Source organism: Petromyzon marinus, chromosome 1 (assembly GCF_048934315.1).
Source record: "Petromyzon marinus isolate PM22_M1 ecotype Great Lakes invasive population chromosome 1, UKy_Petmar_22M1.pri1.0, whole genome shotgun sequence".
In the NCBI taxonomy this organism is placed as follows: domain Eukaryota; kingdom Metazoa; phylum Chordata; class Hyperoartia; order Petromyzontiformes; family Petromyzontidae; genus Petromyzon; species Petromyzon marinus.
Genome location: NC_133667.1, coordinates 37,433,644 through 37,459,532, shown reverse-complemented (window position 1 = coordinate 37,459,532; position 25,889 = coordinate 37,433,644). Strand labels below are relative to the sequence as shown.

Here is a 25,889-nt window from a genome sequence, read left to right as displayed (position 1 = left end):
CCAGTTTCACAAAACTCACATTGGGACTCGATCAGCAGATATTGCGCCTCCTTCACGTGTCTAAACAACACGACGCATCGCGTGTCAATAGCACCGTGGCTCTAAAGAAAATATATAATAGGAAACGTTACAGGCAATGGCCGTTCTTCATAGCACGTAGAAAAGCTAGGGAGAGATTGTGTAGATAAGAGTTTGCAACTTCACTTAATACCACGGGGACCTGATAAGAATTCACTATTGAAAATGTTTCCTGATTCACCGTTTAAAAATGGGCATACAGTATGTCGATATTGAGAAACAGGCATTTGCTACTAATAAACTCGTATTAAAAGTAAAATGTTTCTGGCACATTGCTTTATGGGTAACAATGTTGCAATCAGGCCAATGAACATCAATTCACATAATCCACTCGGTGATGCGTTCCCGGGCCAATGATTGAATCTATCCCTCCACCTGTACGTATATATAAAAGCACGTTTTAAACATCCTGTCAGCCACATGGCCTCTCTGGGAATGCATAATTTCAGCAGCTCCAGTTCAACACAAGCAAAACTCTGGACCGGTATCAACATTCAGCAACTCATCAGCGGTCAATAGCACTTGAATCAATATTGAGAATCGCTGTGCAGGTTAAACCGAGCCAGCTTTATGCACAAAGCTGCTTGGTCGGAAAGTCGAATGGTTCCCCGTGTCCCAGCAGCAGCCACTTAGTAGCATAACTAACTGGCTGCTGCTGGTTTAAATGACCGATGTGCCGACGATCCCCGTGTCGCCACTCACACGGGGCCGCGGACAGCGTTCGTATCGTTTATTTCAATACGGCGCGGGCGTCGTGTACAAAACATCTCGTTACGCTCCAACAACGTAATTCCGTTTTACAGTCCAGTGTGTTGCGCCGTGTGCGTACAAAGAGGCGCCCACGAGCCCTGTCTCAACAGGGCCCGCACGTCCCCCAGGGTCCCTGTGTCTCTCCAGCAAGGTCTCCATGTCTGCCCAACAGGGTCCCCATGCCCCCTAGGTCCCTGTTTCTCCTCAGGGTCCCTGTGTCTTCCCAGCAGCGTCCCCATGTCCCTTGTTTCTTCCTGGGGTCCCCCGTGTCTCCCCGTGTCTCCCCGAGACCCCCCTCACTGTAAAAGTTAAGACGCGGAGTCCTTCTCCTGGGCCCGTGCGCCCCATGGCCCCCCCACTTCAAGCTGGCCCACAAAGTCCCATCTATGGCAGACCTGGGGTGGGGGGTACTCCAATCCAAACGGAGGGTGCTCCAATCTATAGAGAAGTTGGGCTCAGTATACGCGCGTTGGGGGGCTCCAGCCCATGGCCTCCTGTGGCCCTAGTCCTTTTTCCACGGGTGTCAGGGGCAGGCCACCGAAACCGCAATGCAGGGGGCCACACGGTGGGGAGGGGGTGGTGGAAGAGGAGGCCACGGGCCAGGGAGACGCCCTCAGGGGTCCTCTCCTTTTCCTCCTCGCTGTGGGGGGCGTGTGGGGAAATCAAAGGCAGCCTCTCCCCAACTCTGCCCCAGTTCCAAGATGTCATGGAGGTAGGTGCTGCCCACAGCCCAGGGCAGCCTGGGCCTGCCGAGCTTTGTTCAAGTGACTCCAGGTCCTTCCTTCGGCAGCAGCGGCGTTCGCCCAGAAACGCTCGCCGCGTCCACCCCTCTGGGCGGCCTCAGCATTCCCACGGCCATAGCCGCTGCCTCACGCCGCTCTCCCTGCCAGGCTCACTGCTCGGGCGGGGGGCGCAGCGACTTGAGCTTGCGATCGTCGAGCGCTTTCCAGTAGCGGTAGTTGGTGCTCAGGTGCTGCATGAGGTTCGGCAGCTCCGCGTAAGCTGTGGGGGGCGGGGTGATGCATGCACGTGAGAAGATTTACAGGGCATTTCAGAGTGAACTCATGCTGGATCCCGAACGCCACCGGGAATTGCCCGCAAATCTGCCTGATGTTCGCGTCGCAGAAAGTCACTGGATTGTTGCTAACGAATCACCAAGTTTACTGAGAATTGCCGAGTCGGCAACGCCTTGACCCCCCCGCTCCCCTCCGTGTCTCACCGTCCCACGCGTCGAACATGTCGGTGATGAAGTAGTCGATGAATGAGATCTGGGACTTGGGGACGCTGCACGAACAGCGGTCGAACACGGGCATCACCACAGGCAGCCCCTTCCTCTTCTCCTCGTCCGTCTGCAGGGCACACCATCATCATCACCAAAGCCACCACCACCATTATCATCATCACCACCACCTCCACAGACGTGCGTATGTGCACGTGGGTATGTGCACGTGCGTGTGCGTGCCTGTGCGAAGTACTCCTCCGAGATGCGCCCGGCCCACTCGACGCAGAGCGCGAGCGGGCGGCACGGGTTGCACACGTCGGCGCACTTGATGAGCATGCGCTTGACGAGGAGGCGCATCTCGGGGGTGCTCGGGGGGCCCGGCCCCCCGCCCGAGTCATCCTCGCTGCTGCTCCCATTCTGGGGGAGAGGGGGGGACACGTGTCACCAATGCGCGTGTGCGTCTACGCGGCTCACGGGCGTCGTTGACCCAGGTCGCCCTTGCGAATAAGGCTCCTGCCCTGGTCGCGCGTGTTGCCAGCTATTTCTACAAAAACAACTTGACAACTTGAACTGTCCACTCGTACGGATGGCAGCAGTAATATGTTCACTAGTGAGATGTCAATGCCGTGGTCTGCTCGCCACGACGAGGGCTTCAGGAGCGAGTTCGTGTAGTTTGGCTGCTCCTCCTCAATTGAAGGAGCGCAGACTACATTGGTTCACTATATATGGTACATAGTTGGTCTTGCATAGCCATGGTCGTGAACGCACGTTGTGTTATGTGGGACATTTTCCGTTTACGGCGTAGGTCCGTGGTTCTAATCTTACCGTATATGAGTGTATAAACTACAAGCCGTCTGTTTCACAGCGGCAGTTAACGATCCCGTAACATATTGAAAGAAGAGTCGGCAATGGTGTGCTGGAGTTATGGTCTAAATTGCCCCCCCTACTGTGAAAAACAGGAGCCTCCTGAAAAAGAGTATTGAGGTCCATTGAGGCTTTCCTGGGAAAACAATCTAAATATTAATAAGTCATAAATAGTGTCTATGCATCGGTGTGTGTAAGCGCCCTTGCCTGTCAATCCGTAGTGCACGTCTCTAACATATACACATGGTCTGTGAGTCACCTGGTGCGCGTGGTGTTTGGGGAGTAGTGGCACAGCGGTTGGTGCACTGTGCTACGAATCCGGCGATCCGAGTTCGATTCCCCACTCATGGACAACATTGGTGACGAATATCTGAAGCGGTCCGGGGCATCCTCTAGGTCGACTCAGCCTCAAATGAGTACCTGGTGCGACGTGTAAACATCGCCACTAGGGAGACAAAGGCGACCGGGCGTGGTCCTAGCTTCCCATCCCTTCGTGTGCCGTGTAAAGTCCGGGGACCTTTGTCTTTGCACACGGGTGTGTGCGTGCGTGTATACATGTGTGTACGCGTGCACCCGTGTGTCACCGTGTTCGTGCACGCACACACGTGTGCTCGTGTGTGCGCGCGTGCGGATCCACCCACCAGGGACACCGAGTCCCCCGTGCTCCCGGCCGCAGCCATCTTGTTGACACTGTTGACGAACTTGTTGACGTGCTCGAAGTGCTTGGTCATCTCCGTGGCCAGGACCATGTCGATGATGGCCTGGCGCAGAGTGCGGAACTCGCTCCTGCCACACACACACACACACATGCCCCGTGTCTCTCCTCGCACGCCCCGCGTCTCCCCCCGCACGCCTGTGTCTCTTTAAAGAGACGGCAGTAGCAGCTGCAGCACTTCTAACATCTGCTCCGACAACAATAATCATCCGTGAAGCCACAGGGACGCAGAACGAGACCAAACGTGAATCCGATTGAGGAGTCTCGCCACTGTCACCTGTCCATGTTGCGAAAGATGTTGGCGGCGCGGTCGCGCATGCTCAGCTGGAAGGCGAGCGCCGCGTGGTGGCTCTCCAGCACGGCCGTGTCGTTGTAGAGCACCGCCAGCTCGCTGCCCGCGTTGCACAGAAACGAGTTGGTGCGCCCCGGGTGGTCCACGTCGTGCACCGTGGCCGCGATGAGAGCCGCCACCTCGTCTGCCTGGTCCAAGCAGCTCTGGGGAAACGCACGCACGCGCACATAGACAAGCACGGAAACATCAACAACTTCTGACGTTCTTCCCAAGCTTCCCTTTTCAGAATGCGGTGCGACCGCGAAGCGTGACTCTGAAAGAAGCACCGCAAACTCATCCATGCTCCTCACTTACGCTTCTTACCCACGCTCCTTGCAATATGTTAATAAACATACAAATGCACAGTGCACTCCAAAGGCAAAACCGCAGGAAAAATGCAAACCAACACAATCACGGAATGTGTCGCATCAGTGTCAATGAGAGTTAAGAGTGGAGATGGCGAGTGGGAGTGTTTGGATGGAACGGGGAGCCGGTCCATTGTCGGAACTGTCTGCTCATTGCAGACGGCTTGAAGAGCGAGACGCGGGGTTGTTTATGAATCCCCGTGGGCCCCGGGGGCGCCAACGCGAGCGGTGTTTGTGAACGCCCGTGCCGCGGGAGTTCACCATCCGCACGTCCTCCTCCTCCCCCCTCCTCCTCCTACCCCAATCCTCCTCCTGCTCCTCCTCGCGTGGAGGCATCATGGCGTCATGGCAACACGGCTCGAAACAGCCATGAGGTGACTTCCTGCGCATATGGGGGGCGGTCGCTAGCGCCTCCACCGTGGGGCGGAGGCCCTGACGGTCGCTCCTGCGTAAGAGCTGCATCCTGTTATTGTGACCCAGCCCAGCGCAGCTCCCTGCACCCCCACGGCCTCCCCCACCCTCGCCACAGGAGGCCCATCGCCCTCCCCAGCCTCACTATCTCACATTCCCAGCATGCAATGCGTTCCTCTATCTGCAATGCATTTCCGACAAACCGCCCAAATGTGGCGACGATGATGATGAGTACCTGCATGCATGCACAGCTCTCCGTGTACTCTGGTGTGTGTGGGTCTCTGTTCATGTGTGCGTGCGTCTCCTTGTCTCCGTGTGCCTCCATGTCCCTGCGCACCTTCACCCACTTAGGCGCAGGAAGTATGCGGTGACGTGCAGCACGTCGGCAGCGTGCGTCGGGTTGTGCTACGAGTTACTCGAGTGGTGGTTAGGTGGTAGTTAGGGGGTACCTTGACCCGCTCTTTGCGCAGAAAGTATGCGGTGGCGTGCAGCACGTCGGCAGCGTGCGTGGAGTTGTGGTACGAGTTGCTCGAGTGGTAGTTGGCCTCGATAAGAGACAGCCACGCGCGCAGCGTCGCCTCCGAGCAGCCAAGGAAGTCGCAAACCCCGAAGCGTGCAAACACCTTGAGGCCCAGGTACACGAGCGGCCTGGCGTGGATGCACACGCACATACGAACAAAGACGCACTGCATTCACATACACGTACAGACACACACGGGGACACACGCTCACGGGGACATGCATAAGGACACAGACACATACAGGTGCAGACACACACGCTGTGCTGTTGAAATAGGTTGTGCATAAGCAGGAGATTGGCACGGAGGCTACTCCTGCGTCTGCGTAAATCCCGTGGGGCACCGTCGCGGTCAATTGCAGTGTTGTGTTTAATCGCGCAGTCCTGCACCACAGTAGTGACACCACAGTTCTGCAGCACACCGCGGTGCTACCACTTCGCGTCTCGCACACCGATCCCTTGCACTGAGCGCCTTGGACCCCAGTGCAAGGGATGAAGGAATGGGCCCTCGGCACCGCGGGACCTGGTGGGCGCTGTGTGGTGTGGTCAGTACAGGGCGGTTCAGGCGGTGCGTGGTGCGGTGTGTGCAGTGCCTCTTGTGCGTGCTGCTCTCGAGCTCAAAGATGTCGAAGTCCCAGGTCTCCTCCGCGTCAAGGATGAACGCCACACAGGGCGGTGCGTCGCCCAGGCACGCGGTCAGCGCCAGCGCGGGGGCCAAGTGCTGACTGGAGCCTGCGCCGTACGCATGCGGACCAAAGACAGGAACAAGCATTGGCAGCCGCTCTCGAACAGAGGTGATGCTGCCTCGTGCGTCTCCGTGGCTTCTCTCACCTACTGCTTTGGTCAAGGGTACGAACCAAACAAACCGTAGGGGCGAGTGCTGTTAGCGAGCACCTATGAAGGCCGGAATGGAGCACGCATCTCCCCACTGCTTATGTTTACACTCACGACCAAAGGGAGGCCCAGGGCCGATGCAGATACTCGTCACCGATGTTGGCCGTGAGTGAGGAGGGGGGGGTCGCAGGGTTGATTGCGCAGTGTATTAACCACTACACTACCTCTCCCCACTTACACAAACATCACAAAGACCCCCGTATAGCCTGAACAGACTGTTGGGGCAAGTGCTGTTTGCGAGCACCTATGAAGGCCGGCACAGCACACGAGGGGATGGGTGGCCACCACCACGCCCGGCCGCCTTTGTCTCCCCAGGGGTGATGTTAACACACCGCACCAAGTACTCATTTTAGGCTAAGTCGACCTAGGGGAGGACCATGATCGGTTCAGATAATCATCACTGTTGTTGGCCGTGAGCGGGAATCGAACTCGGGTTGTCAGGTTCGTAGCGCAGCGCGCTAACCGCTACGCTACCACTCCCCACCACTTATATACAAATACATGCACGTACACGTGTTGTGTGTATGCATGCACAGAGTGGTGTCGGACAGATGACTGTGCTCCCTTTCCCCGGCAGCCCCGTTATCTTTTCCCAATGCCCCATGACCCCATGCATCACGCCGTCTTCCCCGTGTTCTCCAAACTCCACAGCCCGTGCCCCCGTTTTCTCAGTGTCGTTTACACCCATGCTCCATAGTCCTGCCCTCGTTCCCTGTGTACGCCGTGACCCCGTGCTCGTACTCTTGTTGAGGATGACCTCGTTCCCCGAGAGCCTGCGGAGTCCGTCCTGTGGGCACAGGGCACACGGTCGCTGGTCAGTGGGGTCAGCGGGGTCAGTCGCACAGCGCGGTAGCACCCACCGCTGGTGCGTGTGTGCACGCACCACTGGTGCGTGCGCACACGTGTGTGCGTGCGTGTGTGCGTGCGTGCGTGCGAGGTACCGTGACGAGTCCCCCGAGCAGGTCGCTGGTGTGAGGGTCGGTGTGGGGGTTGGGCGCCGCGTCCGTGAGCTGTGGAGAGTAGAGCTCCGCGCTGCGCAGGATTTCCAGCACCCGGTCCAGGGCCTCGGCCACTGAGCCCGGGCTGCTCTCCTGGGCCGCATTAATTATGTTAATGACCTGCGGCGGGGGGGGGGGGTCAGCAGCAGGGTCAGGTTTGGGATTGGAGGCAGTGTTAGGGCACGGGTCAGAACTGGGGTAAGGGGTTGGAGCTATGGCTAATGATCGTTCAGAGCCAGAGGAGCAAGGTCAGGCTCAGGGCTATGGCGAATGTTAGAGGGGTGGAGAGGTATAATGACATTGGCCATATGGAGAGGAGAGGCAGCGTAGGTCAACTTCAGGGTCAATGGGTAGAGTAAAAGTTAAGGTCATGGTCATGCCCAAGGTTAGGGTCAGGGCCATGGCGTGTTACCTGTACAGGAGGGAGGTGAAAGTGTGATGACGTGGCAAGTGCAATGAGGTGAGGGTGCATTGAGGTGAGGATGAGGTGAGGATGAGGAGCTGCGTTACCTTGGTTATGGGAGCCTCTATCGTCATGGAGTGAATCCGCGCCATCGAGGAGTTCCGCCTCGGCTGTTGGAGGCTGCCTGCTCACGCGGGCACACACCAGCAGCAGCAACAACAACCGCCATTCGCCACTAAGTGGCGCAGACGTCACCACGGCGCTTGTGCCAGACTATGTGCACTTTAAGGCCATGTAAAGTATGGAACGCCCGCTGGCCGGAGGTCACGGCACAGACCCAGGTTCCATGGATGAACTGACTAAGATTACTGGCAAAAGCACCACCTGTGCCCCATACTGTGCCAACTTGCTGTGATTGTTATCTGCCCGGCGCTCCGATCGTTGATGTGAGCATCACTCTTCTGCTCTCCTTTAGAGGGCGACTGCCTCCAACTTCCCAATAGCGTCCTTCACGAGCCTCCTCCACAGAGGCCGATCTTGACACCATTGGTACTAGTCATTGGCAAGTCCACTCAGCTCCATATCCTCTCATACCATATAATTCCATCTCTTCTCTAGCCCTTGCTGCGCCCGTTTAGCCCCCTCTAGCCGGCCGAACAAAAGCTGTTTTGGCATGCGGTGACTTGGCATGCGGGCTACAAGACCCAGCCAATGCAGCATTGTCTGCTGGAGGAGCTAAACGATGGGACTGTGTCCAGATCTTTCAAGGATTTGTGAGCTCTTCAAACAATCTAGACTGGTTAAACCCAAGATGGATTGTAGGCAGGCCAGCCTGAATATTTCTATTTGGGGGATCCACGTTTCTCAAGCATAGAGAAGGGAAGGCATAACTATGGCCGAGAAGACCCGACGCACACACACCGTTACACTCGCACATCGACACACAGTTGCACACAGACACACTGTTACACACGCGGACATACGCACAGTTACACACGCACGTAGATACAGTTACACACGCACACAGACGCACAGTTACTCACGCACACAGTTAGAAACTCACACCGACACAGTTACACACGCACACAGACACACCGCTACACACACGTACATATACAGTTACACACGCACGTAGATACAGTTACACACCCACACAGACACACACGCACACAGTTACAAACGCACACCGACACAGTTATACATGCACACCGACACACAGCTGCACACGCACAGACACATAGGTGTACACGCACACAGACACACAGTTACACACGCACACAGTTACACATGCACACCGACACACAGCTGCACACGCACAGACACATAGGTGTACACGCACACAGACACACAGTTACACACGCACACAGTTGCATACGCACACAGACACACGGTTACACACGCACACAGGCACACGGTTACACACGCACACAGACACACAGTTGCACAAGCGCACGCTCGCTGTAAACAGTGGCGACAGCCATTCCCCCGGGTCGAGGTATTGTCTGAGACAGGGAGGGAGAGGGAAGGAGCAGAGCCGTGCCCAGACCCTTGCCTGGCACCCCCCCCCCCCACACCTTCTCAGTAGACAGCCCCCCCCCCCCCCCCCAGCAGACAGCCTGAAAAACAGAGCCACATCTCCTATGGGAATAAGGGGCATTGGGAGTTTTGGGCTGTATGGGGGGGGGGGGGGGGTATGGGGCTCTGGGGGGTATGGGGGATTGAGGGTACGGGGGTATGTGGTTTTGGAGGCACCGTGGCATGACCGGGTGTGTGTGTGTTGGGGGAGATGGGGGGTTGGGGTGGGGGTGTGGTATCAGGGCAGGAAAGCCAGCAGACAGGGACGAGGCTGGCAGGGTGGGAGCGAGGGGGGGGAGGAAGGGGAGGGGATGGAGGGCTAGCGTGGCTGTCACCGTCGCTGCCGCGGGAGGTCACCGAGCGGATGTCCAGGGAGCCCGTCCTGCGCTCCTTGTGCCGCTGGGAGTGGGGCTCTGCGGGGCGAGAGAGGCGCGTGAGTCGTTACAGCGCATGTGCGTGAGTGCTGGGGTGACCCCTGGATTGGCCGTGACCCCCCTGGTCTCCGTGCTGACCCCGGTGAGATGCCGGCTTTCGCGGGCGGGGTTGGGGAGGGGGCGGCCTCTGGGAGCTCTGTGCTCACGTTTACGTTTCTCCTCCAAGAACCGATTTCCTTCTTAGAAGGAAGCAGCGCTTACAGATTCATCACGAGCAGCAGCACGCGCGGGGGGGAGGGGGGTGAGGGGCCCGTGCGTGGATCTGTGTCCACGTGTCTTTGTAGACGTGTCTGTGTGCGTGGGCCTGTGTACACATGTCTTGGTAGACGTGTCTGTGTGCGTGGGCGTGTGTCCACGTGTGCGTGGCTAGTGAGCTGCGCTACGAACCCGGCGACCCAAATTCGATTCTTGCTCACGGCCAACACCAGTGATGATCATATGAACCGGTTCAGGGTCTAGTCCAGGCCGACGCAGACTCAAATGAGTACCTGGTGCGAAGTGTAAACATCGCCACTGGAGACAAAGGCGGCCGGGCGTGGTTCTGGCCACCCACCCCTCGTGTGGCGTTGCCAGCCCTCAGAGGCATTCACGAACAGCACTTGCCCCAACAGTCTGTTTAGGCTATAGGGAGGATCTTTGTCTTTATGTGTGTACCTGTGTGTGTGTACCCCTACCCGTGCCGCGCTTCTCACCTGCGTCCCCTTGGAGTCGCTCGTCTCTCCCTGTGTCGCTCGCCCCCTGCGGCCGCCACCCGACATCCACAGTCAAACACGGACAGGCACAGAGACAAAGGGGAGCAAGCGAGGGCTTTACCATTCTGGCGAATTGCCCGATGATGCTGGATGTATTTACCAGCGAAACGTCGTACTCAAACTGTAAATGTGGATTCACTCTTCAACACACCGGTGGGCTAAAGTAGTGAACTATTCGTCTTTTGTCAGTGTGACACTTTTTTTGCTGATTGGCTGTGTCGGGTGGTGGAGGGTTACGACACATTTATAAATAAACGCGATCTAACCCAAAAACCTTTATTATGAATAATATTGGTCGCGAAAGCCTACGTGTTAAACTGAGAGGCAAAGGTCCCCCGCATTGCCCACACGGGCTTTTGGGGCAAGTGCTGTAAACGAGCGGCACCTACCAAGGCCGGAACACTACGACCAGAACTGCACCTGGAGATATTTACACACAGCGGTATCTGGTGCTGCGTGGTGCTGTGTGCAAACATCACCAGATACTCATTGAAGGCCGAGTCAACCGACACACGGGCATACACACACGTACTCACGTACACACACGTACTCACCTATACACACGTACTCACGTACATGCGCGCGTCACTCCCGCTCGCGTTACCCTCACGCCCTTCGCGATCGCCCCCCCCCACCCCCCGAGTGGTACCTGCTTGCGCTTGTCCCCGCACGGACGCTTGATCGCCACGTAGTGACGGATCTTCCTGCGGAGGAGACACGGGCCAGTTCAGAGGGGCTGCACACGCGCACGACAGTCCGTTCGCACGATGGGTGTGGATGCGTGCGCGTGCGTGCGCGCGTCCTACCCGCCCTGCCCCGTGACCGGGATGATTTTCGCTTGTTGCTTGACCGTGTCGCCGTTCTTACGCCTCGCGTAGTAGATGCCCTGCCACTCCTAGGTGTTTACACGCCACGCACGCACACACACATCGCACACATAGAGTAAGGGAAAAAAGTATTTGATCCCCTGCTGATTTTGTACGTTTGCCCACTAACAAAGAAATGATCAGTCTATAATTTTAATGGTAGGTTTATTTGAACAGTGAGAGACAGAATAACAACAAAAAAATCCAGAAAAACGCATGTCAAAAATGTTATAAATGGATTTGCATTTTAATGAGGGAAATAAGTATTTGACCCCCTCTCAATCAGAAAGATTTCTGACTCCCAGGTGTCTTTTATACAGGTAACGTGCTGAGATTAGGAACACACTCTTAAAGGGAGTGCTCCTAATCTCAGCTTGTTACCTGTATAAAAGACACCTGTCCACAGAAGCAATCAATCAATCAGATTCCAAACTCTCCACCATGGCCAAGACCAAAGAGCTCTCCAAAGATGTCAGGGACAAGATTGTAGACCCACACAAGACTGGAATGGGCTACAATACCATTGCCAAGCAGCTTGGTGAGAAGGTGACAACAGTTGGTGCGATTATTCGCAAATGGAAGAAACACAAAAGAACTGTCAATCTCCCTTGGCCGGGGGCTCCATGCAAGATCTCACCTCGTGGAGTTGCAATGATCATGAGAACGGTGAGGAATCAGCCCAGAACTACACGGATCTTGTCAATGATCTCAAGGCAGCTGGGACCATAGTCACCAAGAAAACAATTGGTAACACACTACGCCGTGAAGGACTGGAATCCTGCAGCGCCCGCAAGGTCCGCCTGCTCAAGAAAGCACATATACATGCCCGTCTGAAGTTTGCCAATGAACATCTGAATGATTCAGAGGGCAACTGGGTGAAAGTGTTGTGGTCAGATGAGACCAAAATGGAGCTCTTTGGCATCAACTCAACTCGCCGTGTTTGGAGGAAGAATGCTGCCTATGACCCCAAGAACACCATACCCACCGTCAAACATGGAGGTGGAAACATTATGCTATGGGGGTGTTTTTATGGTAAGGGGACAGGACAACTTCACCGCATCAAAGGGACGATGGACGGGGCCATGTACCGTCAAATCTTGGGTGAGATACTCCTTCCCTCAGCCAGGGCATTGAAAATGGGTCGTAGATGGGTATTCCAGCATGACAATGACCCAAAACACACGGCCAAGGCAACAAAGGAGTGGCTCAAGAAGAAGCACATTAAGGTCCTGGGGTGGCCTAACCAGTCTCCAGACCTTAATCCCATAGAAAATCTGTGGAGGGAGCTGTAGGTTCGAGTTGCCAAACGTCAGCCTCGAAACCTTAATGACTTGGAGAAGATCTGCAAAGAGGAGTGGGACAAAATCCCTCCTGAGATGTGTGCAAACCTGGTGGCCAACTACAAGAAACGTCTGACCTCTGTGATTGCCAACAAGGGTTTTGCCACCAAGTACTAAGTCATGTTTTGCAGAGGGGTCAAATACTTATTTCCCTCATTAAAATGCAAATAAATTTATTACATTTTTGACATGCGTTTTTCTGGATTTGTTGTTGTTATTCTGTCTCTCACTGTTCAAATAAACCTACCATTAAAGCTATATTCTGATCTTTTCTTTGTCAGTGGGCAAACGTACAAAATCAGCAGGGGATCAAATACTTTTTTCCCTCACTGTACACGCTGCGTTGGCTGGGTCATGTAACCCGCATGCACAGCCACTGCATGGCTAAGTAGCTTCTGTTTGGCCATTTAGAGGGGGCTATACGGGCGCGCCACGGGCTACAGATAAGATGAAGTCATCCGGTACAGGAGGATGCGGAGCTTTGTGGACTTGCTGATGACATGTATTAGCAGTGTCAAGTCCGGCCTTCGTGGAGGCGGCTCATGAAGGACGCTACTGGGTAGTTGGAAACAGGCGCCATCCAATAACAGCGGAGGGCAGAGGAGCGACACTCACAATTACAAGTCCAGCGCCGGTGACACAGGATGAACCACAGGTGATGCCACTGCTTTAGTCAGTCATCTTAAACAGTTAACTCATGGCAACTGGGTCTGTCCTATGACCTGCCTAAAACGAGCTTTTGACACTTCACTTGGCCTCAAAAAGCACCTAGCCTGGCACAAGCGCCGTGGTGACGTCACCGCCACGCAGTGGTGGTCGGCGGCTGTTGTCGCTGTGCGTGTGTGCGCGGTCCTTGCTTTGCCCTTCTTGATGCGGGAGGTGATGGTGTCGAGGAGATCCGCGCGGTTTCTGTCGCTCTTGGGCAGCTCCGTGAGCTCGCGGCCCACGAGCTCCCCGCTCCTGTAGCCCATCATGCGCTCAAACGCCGGGTTCACGTACTGCACGCACACGCACGCACAGATCCCAGTGTATCCTTTCACAGACTCTCGAGAAAATCGCTGCTGGCGAGCCACCTATCGAGGCCGAAACGGCGCAAAAGCGGGTTGCATCGCCAGCTCCACGCCCCTGGCCGCTTTTGTCTTCCCAGTGCTGATGTTTACACACTGCACCAGGTACTCGTTTAAGGGTGAGTCGACCTATGGGATGGTCAGGAGCGGTTCAGATATTCGTCATCGATGGAGGCTGCGAGTGGGAATTGAACTCGTCTCACCAGGTTTGTAGCTCAGTACGATAGTCACTGCACTCCCGCTCCAACGCACGCACAGAGCAGCAGGCAGCGGCGCTCACCTGGATGAGGTGCTCCTCGCTCGTCACCTCCACCGCGTCCTGGCAGTTCGCCAGCGCCGTGAACACCGACGAGGCCGCCCTGGGGGGGAGGCGAGGGGGAGGAGGGGCGTGGAAGGTGAGGTGAGGAGGACGAGGGCGGGAGACGAGGGGTATTAACACTGCAAACAGACGAGGAAACCGCGGAAATCGGCACCAGGGGCAGACGCCTCCACGCGGGGCTCTGCAGCGCTGCCCGCGAGTCCGCGCTGGCACCGTGGTTGGCAGCCCAAGCCGCACTCGCTCCTTTTTCCGCGCTCGCACGCAGCGAATCTCAACAGCGCTGTGGTTTGAAAACTGGTGGCTTCATTTACATTGATCAGCTGTCCGCTCGGGAGCGCCCTGACCAGCAAAGCGTCGGGGATTCCGCAGGGGATTCCGCTCACGTCGATTGGTTGTTGTCGAACGCCCAGCGCTCTCCGGATTGGTGGGGCGTACGGTGTTCCATCCTGATTGATCCACATTTTTAAAAGGCGCACGGCCGGGAACATTAGGAGGGAGAGCGCAGGTGGACGAAGGGAAGCCAGAGACCGTGGCAGCGGACTTCCCAAGACGAGGGGTGGGGGGGGGGGACAGATCGATTCACGAGTATCTGATCAGGGTACCTGGGCCTCCCATAGATCGAATCAGCCTCAAATTAGTACCTGGTGCGGTGTGTAAACATCGCCACTGGGGAGACAAAGGCGGCCGGGCGTCGTGTTGGCCACCCACCCTCTCGTATGCCGTGCCAGTATTCGAAGGTGCTCGCTAACAGCACTTGCCACCACAGTCTATTGCAGGCTATACGGGGGATCTTTGTCTTTTGTGTGCGTGCGTCGCTGGCTGAATAACGTCGCCACTCCAGTGCTGCACTCGAGTGGTGGCCTCTGTTTCGCTGACAGACAAAGCTCAGACGGCCAATCCAGCAGCCGTGATGAGGCAGGTGACCAGGAGAAGATGGCAGGTGAGGGGAGATAGTGGGAGGTGAGAGGCAGGTGTGTGATCGGCGAGGCGAGGGCAGGTAAGGAGAGATACTGACAGGTGAGAGGGATGAGAGCGAGGTTTTAAAAGGTGAGGGGAGGAGGCAGGAGGTGCTGAGGGGTGGTCACGTAGAGGCACCTGGGGATACATTCTTCTCGCTCGCTCTCTCTTACACTCTCTATCGCTGTCTCTTGCTCCCTTGCACTCTCTCGTGAGGCTCCGTGCGGTCCCCATCACCTGCGCTGCGCACTCCCTGCACCTGCTGTGCCCAATCATCACCAAGCCCCCCCCCCTTCCGAATGCACCACGTGGCAGGGCACAGGGGAGAGGGGGCCCTGTAACCATGGCGACGCCGGTGGGGGTGTTGGGGGGGGTGCTGGTTACCTGAGCTTGAACTGGGCGCGCACCTCCCCGTACTCGAGCTGCAGGAGTTCGTTGTAGCACGCGCTCACGCTGGGGGTCTCCACAAAGCGCTGCACACACACAGACAAAGCCGCCCCCGTATAGCCTTGACAGACCGTTGGGACAAGTGTTGTTAGCCAGTGGCATCTATGAAGACCGGTACGGCACACGACGGAGTGGTTAACCAGCACCACGCCCGGCCGTCTTTGTCTCCCCAGTGGCGATGTTCACAAACCGCATCAGGTACTCAACCCAGAACCAGTTCAGATATTCGTCACTGTTATTGGTCGTGAGCGGGAATCGAAATCGGGTGATCAGGTTCGTAGCGCAGTACGCTAACCACAACACACAGGCTGCTGAGTGTGCGTGGTGCTGAGTGTGCGTAGTTCTGAGTGTGCGTGGTTCTGAGTGTGCAGGTTGCTGAATGTGCAGGGTGCTGAATGTGCAGGGTGAGAGGGGCCCTACCCGAGTGAACCCGGCCGATATGAGGGGCATCACGGAGCCCTCCTCTTGGTCCGGGGGCCTGGACCAAGCAAAGCACGGACATAAGCACACAAAGATTCCCCTATAGCCTTTTATAGACTTTTGGGGCAAGCACTGCTGGGGAACGAATTGTTAGTGAGCACCTATTTAAACTGGCACGGGAAATTAGGGGGTGGGTGGCCAGCAACATGCCCGGTCGCATTTGTCTCCCTAGTGGTGATCTTCACACATCGCACCAGGTACTCATTTTAGGCTGAGTCGGCCTAGGGGAGGCTCAGGACCGGTTCAGATAATCTGATGTTGGCCATAAGCGGGAATCGAACTTGGGTCTCCGGGTTCGTCACGCAGCGCGCACTCCCCTCACAGGGAAACTCACGCACCAACCGCCATTGGCCACTAGGTAGCGGTGATCTCACCACGGCGCTTGCCAAGGCCACGTGAATTGTCGAAGGCTCGCTGACAGGAGGACACGGGACAGACACAGGTGCTATGGGTTGACTGACTGAGACGACTGGCAGATGCACCACCTGTGCCCCCTGCTGTGTCAACTTGCTATATTTTAGCCGCCCGGCGCTCAACTCGTTGTTGTGAACGTCACTCCTCTGCCCTCAGTTGTTGGAGGGCCAATGCCTCCAACTGCCCAGTAGCATACTTCACGAGCCTCCTCCATAGATGCCAATCTTGACATCGCTGATATCAGTCATCGGCAAGTCCGCTCAGCTCTATATGCTCCTGTACCACATCAGTCCATCTTTTCTTTAGCCTGTGCCGTGCCCATATAGCCCCCTCTATCTTGCCAAACAAAAGCTGCTTGGGTATGCGGTGGCTGGGCATGCGGGCTACATGCCACAGCTAACGTAGCCTTGCATGCCGGAGTAGCTCACTGTTGGAATTGTGTTCAGATCTTTCAAGGATTTGTGAACTCCTCACACAATCCCTCCTGGTTAAACTCAGAACAGATCGTAGGCAGGCTTGCCTGAATATAACCGGCTTAGATGTTTCATTCGCAAGCATAGAGAAGGGAGGGCATATCTTTGGCCGAGAATACCCGAAGCTTCGCGTGGAGAGACAGGCCAAGTAGCTTCCACACAGCGTTGCGTAGCTAATGAAAAGATAATGCCGCCCGCCTGATTTGGAGTGAGACTTCTGCTGCCAAACCAAAGCTGGGCATGAGCAAACTGCCGAGGTATGGAAACCTCTCTACTCTCTCCAGAACTGCCCCATCGCTCATAGGGAGTTGAGGGGTGGAGTCTTTGCTGACAAAATTGCCAGGCAAGTGCTTTGTTTTTATGGGGCAAATGGTAAGACCCCACCTCTAAGTAGCCTACGTACCAGGTTCAGCAGCAGAACCACCAACTTCTTCTCTGAGTTGGACAATAACTGCACCCGGGCATCGATCAGCCTCCCATTGTATCTGTACCAGATGCAAATTCCTCCGGTAGAGCCATTGAAAGCGTCTCGAACTACGTGGTCGAAAAATATGTAAAATAGTGTAGGGGTCAGAGGACATCCCTGTCGCATCCCAGTGTGAACATAATATGACTCTGACACCCGGCCACGCAGCTTTACCCGGGCCTGTCCACCATCATGAAGGTCCTTAATGACTGTCCCAGGGTCTGGGACTCCGTAAGTACGAAGAACAACCCACAGCCCTGGCCCTGGACACGCAAAGACAAAGTTCCCGCCTATAGCCTTAAGACACTCTTGGGTCAAGTGCTGTTAGCAAGCACCAATGAAGGCCGGAATGGTACATGAGGGGGTGGGTGGCCAGCACCACGCCTGGCCGTCATCCACATAGCCCGGCACACATCCCCGCAGTGAGTGTCCAGTGCGGGAGCGAGGATGGGGAGGAGGATTGGGGGGGGGGGGGTGAGGGGGTGCAGAGGAGGGGAAAATGAGAAGGGGAGGAGGATGGTAAGAGGAGTAAGAATGGGAGGAGGAGGAGGAGGGACACCCACGTTCGCGGCTCCACTGCCAGGATAACCGCGTTCTCTGAGGCCTTGGTGGCACGGATGCAGCTAGAGGAGAGACACGGGGAAACATACGGGGAGTGACATGGGAAGAGACACGGGGGACACACGGGGAGACTCACAGGGATAGGGGAGAGAGATGGGAAGAGAGGGAGAGAGACAAACTAACATCTCATCACCTTCGCACACTTCCCATGAGCTGATTTCAAACAGTTCAGCCACATGACCATTAACATTTACACCTCCTCACCCACCCTCCTGTAAACCACCTCCCCACCCACCCCTTCTCTAAACCACCTCCTCAACTATCCACTCAGAATCGTACCATAACTGATAATTGTATTGGTTTCAACCTCCCCGTGGCACCCATACCCCGTTTCCCCTTAACCCCCCCCCCACCACGTATCCCCACATTCTCCCACACGTCTCCCTGTGTCTCCATGTCCCCGTGCCTCCAAATTCCCCCGTAGCTCCCCCCCCCCCCCCCCACTCGGAGTGTCCCACTCCGTACTTTCCCGCCCCATCGCCGCCAGGGCCCTCACCGGCAGAGCGCCTCGGCGTCGAAGTGTCGCGGCTGTCGGTGGTCGATGAGGATGAGCTCGTGGTGTTTGTCGAGGAAGCACTCGAGCGCTGATTCGGGCGTGCGCGCCACGTTGCAGCGGTAGCCGGCGCGGTCGCACGCCCGCCACAGCCCGTGGCTCTGTGCGTCCTCGCGCGCAAACACCAACAGCACCTGGGCCACGTGTGCGATATTAGACACACAAAGACAGCGGTCTTCTTGCGTATGGTTAAGAAGATAAATGCCAATGTCGAGGTTTACTGGTCACGACTAGCGGCTTTCAGCAGAGAGAGTTCGTGTCGATTTGGTATTCCTCCTCCGTTGAAGGAACACAGACCACAGTGGGTTTACTGTGCGGCCCATAGTTTGGGTTGCATGGCCACATTGCACGGCTGTGGCTGTCCCTTAAATTTTTCATTTATGAAGGAGATTTTCAAATCGGCCTGTTGATGTTCTAATGTGGTTGATGGTTCCACCAGTGATTGAGGAGGAATGTCAAACCAGGAGGTGCGTTGATGTTTGGGTCTCGGATGAAGTGTTTATTCTGGACGTCCACATTTTTCTACTCCATTAGCCAGCAGCGTTTTTCCGGATCTGGGTGAGACTCCAGAACGACGCGATTCCCCGCATAGCCTTCACATAGTGTTGGTCGTGAGCGGGAATCAAACTCGGGTAGCCGGGTTCATAGCACAGCGCTTTAATCGCTGCGCTACCAGTGTACTACGCTACCACTCGCCACAGGTGTGCTATATCACACATGCATGTGCACACACAAGAACCACCGGACGTATGGCGAGTGTAAGGAGGCTGTAGTGCTGCAAAAGAGGCGCGAAAGTGGCGGCACCTGAATCGTGTCCTGAGCCAATCGCATGGGGCCGAATCGCACCTCCTCCGCTGCAGCCTGCATACACACACAGTCAAACATGGTCACAGACGGACAGTCACACACACCTACAGCAGACACCCAGCACTCACAGAGACACCCAGCACTCACAGAGACACCCAGCAGTCACAGAGGCACCCAGCACTTACAGAGACACCCAGCACTCACAGAGACACACAGCACTCACAGAGATACCCAACACTCACAGAGACACACAACACTCACAGAGACACACAGCACTCACAGAGGCAAACAGCACACACAGAGACACCCAGCACTCACAGAGACACCCAGCACTCACAGAGACACACAGCACTCACAGAAGCACCCAGCACTCAAAGAGACACCCAGCACTCACACAGACACACAGCAATCACAGAGACACCCAGCACTCACAGAGACACACAGCACTCACAGAAGCACCCAGCACTCAAAGAGACACCCAGCACTCACACAGACAAACAGCACTCACAGAGACACCCAGCACTCACAGAGACACACAACACTCACAGAGGCACACAGCACTCACAGAGACACCCATCACTCACAGAGACACACAGCATTCACAGAGACACCCAGCACTCACAGAGACCCACAGCACTCACAGAGGCTAACAGCACTCACAGAGACACCCAGCACTCACAGAGAAAAACAGCACGCACAGAGACATCCAGCACTCACAGAGGCATCCAGCAATCATAGAGACACCCAGCACTCACAGAGACACCCAGCACTCACAGAGGCATACATCAATCACAGAGACACCCAGCACTCACAGAGACACACAGCACTCACAGATACACACAGCACTCACAGAGGTAAACAGCACTCACAGAGACACACAGCACTCACAGAGACACAGCACTTACATACACACCCAGCACTCACAGAGACACCCAGCACTCAAAGAGACACACAGCAATCACAGAGACACCAGGCACTCACAGAGACACCCAGCACTCACAGAGACACAGCAATCACAGAGACACCAGGCACTCACAGAGACAAACAGCACTGAGAGAGACGCCCAGCACTAACAGAGACACACAGCACTCACAGAGACACCCAGCACTTAAAGAGACACCCAGCACTCACAGAGACACACAGCACTCAAAGAGACACCCAGCACTCACACAGACAAACAGCACTCACAGAGACACCCAGCACTCACAGAGACACACAGCACTCACAGAGGCACACAGCACTCACAGAGACACCCATCACTCACAGAGACACACAGCATTCACAGAGACACCCAGCACTCACAGAGACCCACAGCACTCACAGAGGCTAACAGCACTCACAGAGACACCCAGCACTCACAGAGAAAAACAGCACGCACAGAGACATCCAGCACTCACAGAGGCATCCAGCAATCATAGAGACACCCAGCACTCACAGAGACACCCAGCACTCACAGAGGCATACATCAATCACAGAGACACCCAGCACTCACAGAGACAAACAGCACTCACAGAGACACCCAGCACTCACAGAGACACACAGCACTCACAGAGGCACACAGCACTCACAGAGACACACAGCACTCACAGAGACACCCAGCACTCACAGAGACACACAGCACTCACAGAGACACACAGCACTCTTAGAGACACCCAGCACTCACAGAGACACACAATATACAGAGACACCCAGCACTCACAGAGACACACAGCACTCACAGAGACACCCAGCACTCACAGAGACCCACAGCACTCACAGAGGCTAACAGCACTCACAGAGACACCCAGCACTCACAGAGAAAAACAGCACGCACAGAGACATCCAGCACTCACAGAGGCATCCAGCAATCATAGAGACACCCAGCACTCACAGAGACACCCAGCACTCACAGAGACACACAGCATTCACAGAGACACCCAGCACTCACAGAGACCCACAGCACTCACAGAGGCTAACAGCACTCACAGAGACACCCAGCACTCACAGAGAAAAACAGCACGCACAGAGACATCCAGCACTCACAGAGGCATCCAGCAATCATAGAGACACCCAGCACTCACAGAGACACCCAGCACTCACAGAGGCATACATCAATCACAGAGACACCCAGCACTCACAGAGACAAACAGCACTCACAGAGACACCCAGCACTCACAGAGACACACAGCACTCACAGAGGCACACAGCACTCACAGAGACACCCATCACTCACAGAGACACACAGCATTCACAGAGACACCCAGCACTCACAGAGACCCACAGCACTCACAGAGGCTAACAGCACTCACAGAGACACCCAGCACTCACAGAGAAAAACAGCACGCACAGAGACATCCAGCACTCACAGAGGCATCCAGCAATCATAGAGACACCCAGCACTCACAGAGACACCCAGCACTCACAGAGGCATACATCAATCACAGAGACACCCAGCACTCACAGAGACAAACAGCACTCACAGAGACACCCAGCACTCACAGAGACACACAGCACTCACAGAGGCACACAGCACTCACAGAGACACACAGCACTCACAGAGACACCCAGCACTCACAGAGACACACAGCACTCACAGAGACACACAGCACTCTTAGAGACACCCAGCACTCACAGAGACACACAATATACAGAGACACCCAGCACTCACAGAGACACACAGCACTCACAGAGACACCCAGCACTCACAGAGACCCACAGCACTCACAGAGGCTAACAGCACTCACAGAGACACCCAGCACTCACAGAGAAAAACAGCACGCACAGAGACATCCAGCACTCACAGAGGCATCCAGCAATCATAGAGACACCCAGCACTCACAGAGACACCCAGCACTCACAGAGACACACAGCATTCACAGAGACACCCAGCACTCACAGAGACCCACAGCACTCACAGAGGCTAACAGCACTCACAGAGACACCCAGCACTCACAGAGAAAAACAGCACGCACAGAGACATCCAGCACTCACAGAGGCATCCAGCAATCATAGAGACACCCAGCACTCACAGAGACACCCAGCACTCACAGAGGCATACATCAATCACAGAGACACCCAGCACTCACAGAGACAAACAGCACTCACAGAGACACCCAGCACTCACAGAGACACACAGCACTCACAGAGGCACACAGCACTCACAGAGACACACAGCACTCACAGAGACACCCAGCACTCACAGAGACACACAGCACTCACAGAGACACACAGCACTCTTAGAGACACCCAGCACTCACAGAGACACACAATATACAGAGACACCCAGCACTCACAGAGACACACAGCACTCACAGAGACACCCAGCACTCACAGAGACACACAGCACTCACAGAGACACAGCACTCACGTACACACCCAGCACTCACAGAGACACCCAGCACTCACAGAGACACACAGCAATCACAGAGACACCCAGCACTCACGGAGATACCCAGCAATCACAGAGACACCCAGCACTCACAGAGGCACACAGCACTCACAGAGACACACAGCACTCACAGAGATACCCAGCACTCACAGAGACACACAGCACTCACAGAGACACCCAGCACTCACAGAGACACACAGCAATAACAAAGACACCAGGCATTCACAGAGACACCTAGCACTCACAGAGGTACACAGCACTCACAGAGACACACAACACTCACAGAGACACCCAGCACTGACAGATACACACAGCATTCACAGAGACACCCAGCACTCACAGAGACACCCAGCACTCACAGAGGCATCCAGCACTCACAGAGACACCCAGCACTCACAGAGACACACAGCACTCACAGAGACACCCAGCACTCACAGAGGCACACATCACTCACAGAGACACACAGCACTCACAGAGGCAAACAGCACTCACAGAGACACCCAGCTCTCACAGAGACACACAGCACTCACAGAGGCAAACAACACTCACAGAGACACCCAGCACTCACAGAGACACACAGCACTTATAGAGGCACCAAGCACTCATAGAGACACACAGGACTCACAGAGACACACAGCACTCACAGAGACACAGCACTCACATACACACCCAGCACTCACAGAGACACCCAGCACTCACAGAGACACCCAGCACTCACAGAGACACACAGCACTCACAGAGACACCCAGCACTTACAGAGGCAAACAGCACTCACAGAGACACCCAGCTCTCACAGAGACACACAGCACTCACAGAGGCACCAAGCACTCATAGAGACACACAGGACTCACAGAGACACACAGCACTCACAGAGACACCCAGCACTCACAGAGACACAGCACTCACATACACACCCAGCACTCACAGAGACACCCAGCACTCACAGAGACACCCAGCACTCACAGAGACACACAGCACTCACAGAGACACCCAGCACTCACAGAGGCACACAGCACTCAGAGAGACACCCAGCACTCACAGATACACACAGCATTCACAGAGACACCCAGCACTCACAGAGACACCCAGCACTCACAGAGACACTTAGCACTCACAGAGGCAAACAGCACTCAAAGAGACACACAGTACTCACAGAGACACCCATAACTCACAGAGACACAGCACTCACATACACACCCAGCACTCACATACACACACAGCACTCACAGAGACACCCAGCACTCACAGAGACACCCAGAACTCACAGAGACACAGCACTCACATACACACCCAGCACTCACATACACACACAGCACTCACAGAGACACCCAGCACTCACAGACACACGCAGTACTCATAGAGACACACAGCACTCACAGAGACACACAGCACCACAGAGGCATCCAGAACTCACAGAGGCACACAGCACTCACACAGACACCCAGCACTCACAGAGACACACAGCACTCACAGAGACACCCAGCGATCACAGAGACACACAGCACTCACAGAGACACCCAGCACTCACAGAGACACCCATGACTCACACAGACACACAGCATTTACAGAGACACCCAGCACTCACAGAGACACACAGCACTCACAGAGACATCCAGCACTCACAGAGACACACAGCACTCACAGAGACACCCAGCACTCACAGAGACACACAGCACTCACAGAGGCAAACAGCACTCACAGAGACACCCAGCACTCACAGAGACACTTAGCACTCACAGAGGCAAACAGCACTCACAGAGACACACAGCACTCACAGAGACACCCAGCACTCACAGAGACACACAGCACCACGGAGACACACAGCACTCACATACACACACAGCACCACAGAGACACCCAGCACTCACAGACACACACAGTACTCATAGAGACACCCAGCACTAACAGACACCCAGCACTCACAGAGACACGCAGCACTCACAGAGACACCCAGCACTCACAGAGACACGCAGCACTCACAGAGACACCCAGCACTCACAGAGGCACACAGCACTCACAGAGACACGCAGCACTCACAGAGACACACAGCACTCACAAAGACACACAGCAATCACAGAGACACCAGGCACTCACAGAGACACCCAGCACTCACAGAGACACACAGCAATCACAGAGACACAGCACTCACAGAGACACACAGCACTCACAGAGACACGCAGCACTCACAGAGACACACAGCACTCACAGAGACACACAGCAATCACAGAGACACCAGGCACTCACAGAGACACCCAGCACTCACAGAGACACACAGTACTCACAGAGACACCCAGCATTCACAGAGACAAACAGCACTCACAGAGACACCCAGCACTTACAGAGGCATCCAGCACTCACAGAGAAACCTAGCACTCACAGAGACACACAGCACTCACAGAGACACCCAGCACTCACAGAGACAACAGCACTCACAGAGACACCCAGCACTCACAGAGACACCCAGCACTCACAGAGGCAAACAGCACTCACAGAGACACCCAGCACTCACAGAGACACCCAGCACTCACAGAGACACACAGCACTCGCAGACACACACACATCACTCACAGAGACACCCAGCACTAACAGACACCCAGCACTCACAGAGGCATCCAGAACTCACAGAGACACACAGCACTCACAGAGACACACAGCACTCACAAAGGCACCAAGCACTCACAGAGAAACCCAGCATTTACAGAGACACCCAGCACCCATAGAGACACCCAGCACTTACAGAGACACACAGCACTCAGAGAGATCTCCAGCACTCACAGAGGCACCCAGCACTCACAGAGACACCCAGCACTCACAGAGACACCCATTACTCACAGAGACTCCCAGCACTCACAGAGACACCCAGCACTCACAGAGACCCCCAGCACTCACAGAGACACCCAGCACTCACAGAGACACCCATTACTCACAGAGACTCCCAGCACTCACAGAGACACCCAGCACTCACAGAGACCCCCCAGCGCTCACAGAGACACCCAGCGCTCACAGAGACACACAGCACTCACAGAGACACCCAGCACTCACAGAGACACCCAGCACTCACTGAGACTCCCAGCACTCACGGAGACACCCAGCACTCACAGAGACCCCCAGCGCTCACAGAGAAACCCAGTGCTCACAGAGACACACTGCACTCACAGAGACACCCAGCACTCACAGAGACACCCAGCACTCACAGAGTTTCCCAGCACTCACAGAGACACCCAGCACTCACAGAGACACCCAGCGCTCAAAGAGACACCTAGCGCTCACAGAGACACACAGCACTCACAAAGATGCAGCACTCACAGAGACACACAGCACTCACAGAGACACCCAGCACTCACAGAGTCACTCAGCGCTCACAGGGACAACCAGCTCTCACAGAGACACCCATCACTCAGGG

The 25,889-nt window shown here is 55.5% G+C and overlaps 1 protein-coding gene across 2 annotated transcripts in view; it reads right to left on the bottom strand.

Moving 5' to 3' along the window:
* Positions 1-793: 793 nt before the first annotated feature.
* PDE8B (phosphodiesterase 8B) overlaps positions 794-25,889 on the bottom strand; it is a 35,189-nt gene continuing 10,093 nt past the window's right edge. Inside the window, exons 2-22 of one of the 2 annotated variants that reach the window (XM_032952280.2) lie at positions 19,117-19,173; positions 18,256-18,446; positions 17,702-17,761; positions 15,726-15,783; positions 15,243-15,331; positions 13,863-13,941; positions 13,373-13,513; positions 11,116-11,204; positions 10,959-11,013; positions 10,250-10,295; positions 9,459-9,536; positions 7,656-7,732; positions 7,089-7,265; positions 6,889-6,934; positions 5,847-5,985; positions 5,186-5,384; positions 3,907-4,124; positions 3,556-3,700; positions 2,291-2,467; positions 2,048-2,177; positions 794-1,830 (exon numbers count right to left, since the gene is read on the bottom strand). In XM_032952280.2, the coding sequence (XP_032808171.1) occupies positions 1,721-1,830; positions 2,048-2,177; positions 2,291-2,467; positions 3,556-3,700; positions 3,907-4,124; positions 5,186-5,384; positions 5,847-5,985; positions 6,889-6,934; positions 7,089-7,265; positions 7,656-7,732; positions 9,459-9,536; positions 10,250-10,295; positions 10,959-11,013; positions 11,116-11,204; positions 13,373-13,513; positions 13,863-13,941; positions 15,243-15,331; positions 15,726-15,783; positions 17,702-17,761; positions 18,256-18,446; positions 19,117-19,173 (2,361 nt within the window). In that variant the 3' untranslated portion in view covers positions 794-1,720. The remainder of the gene's footprint in view (positions 1,831-2,047; positions 2,178-2,290; positions 2,468-3,555; positions 3,701-3,906; positions 4,125-5,185; positions 5,385-5,846; positions 5,986-6,888; positions 6,935-7,088; positions 7,266-7,655; positions 7,733-9,458; positions 9,537-10,249; positions 10,296-10,958; positions 11,014-11,115; positions 11,205-13,372; positions 13,514-13,862; positions 13,942-15,242; positions 15,332-15,725; positions 15,784-17,701; positions 17,762-18,255; positions 18,447-19,116; positions 19,174-25,889) is intronic. The other variant, XM_032952289.2, reaches the window with a different exon arrangement.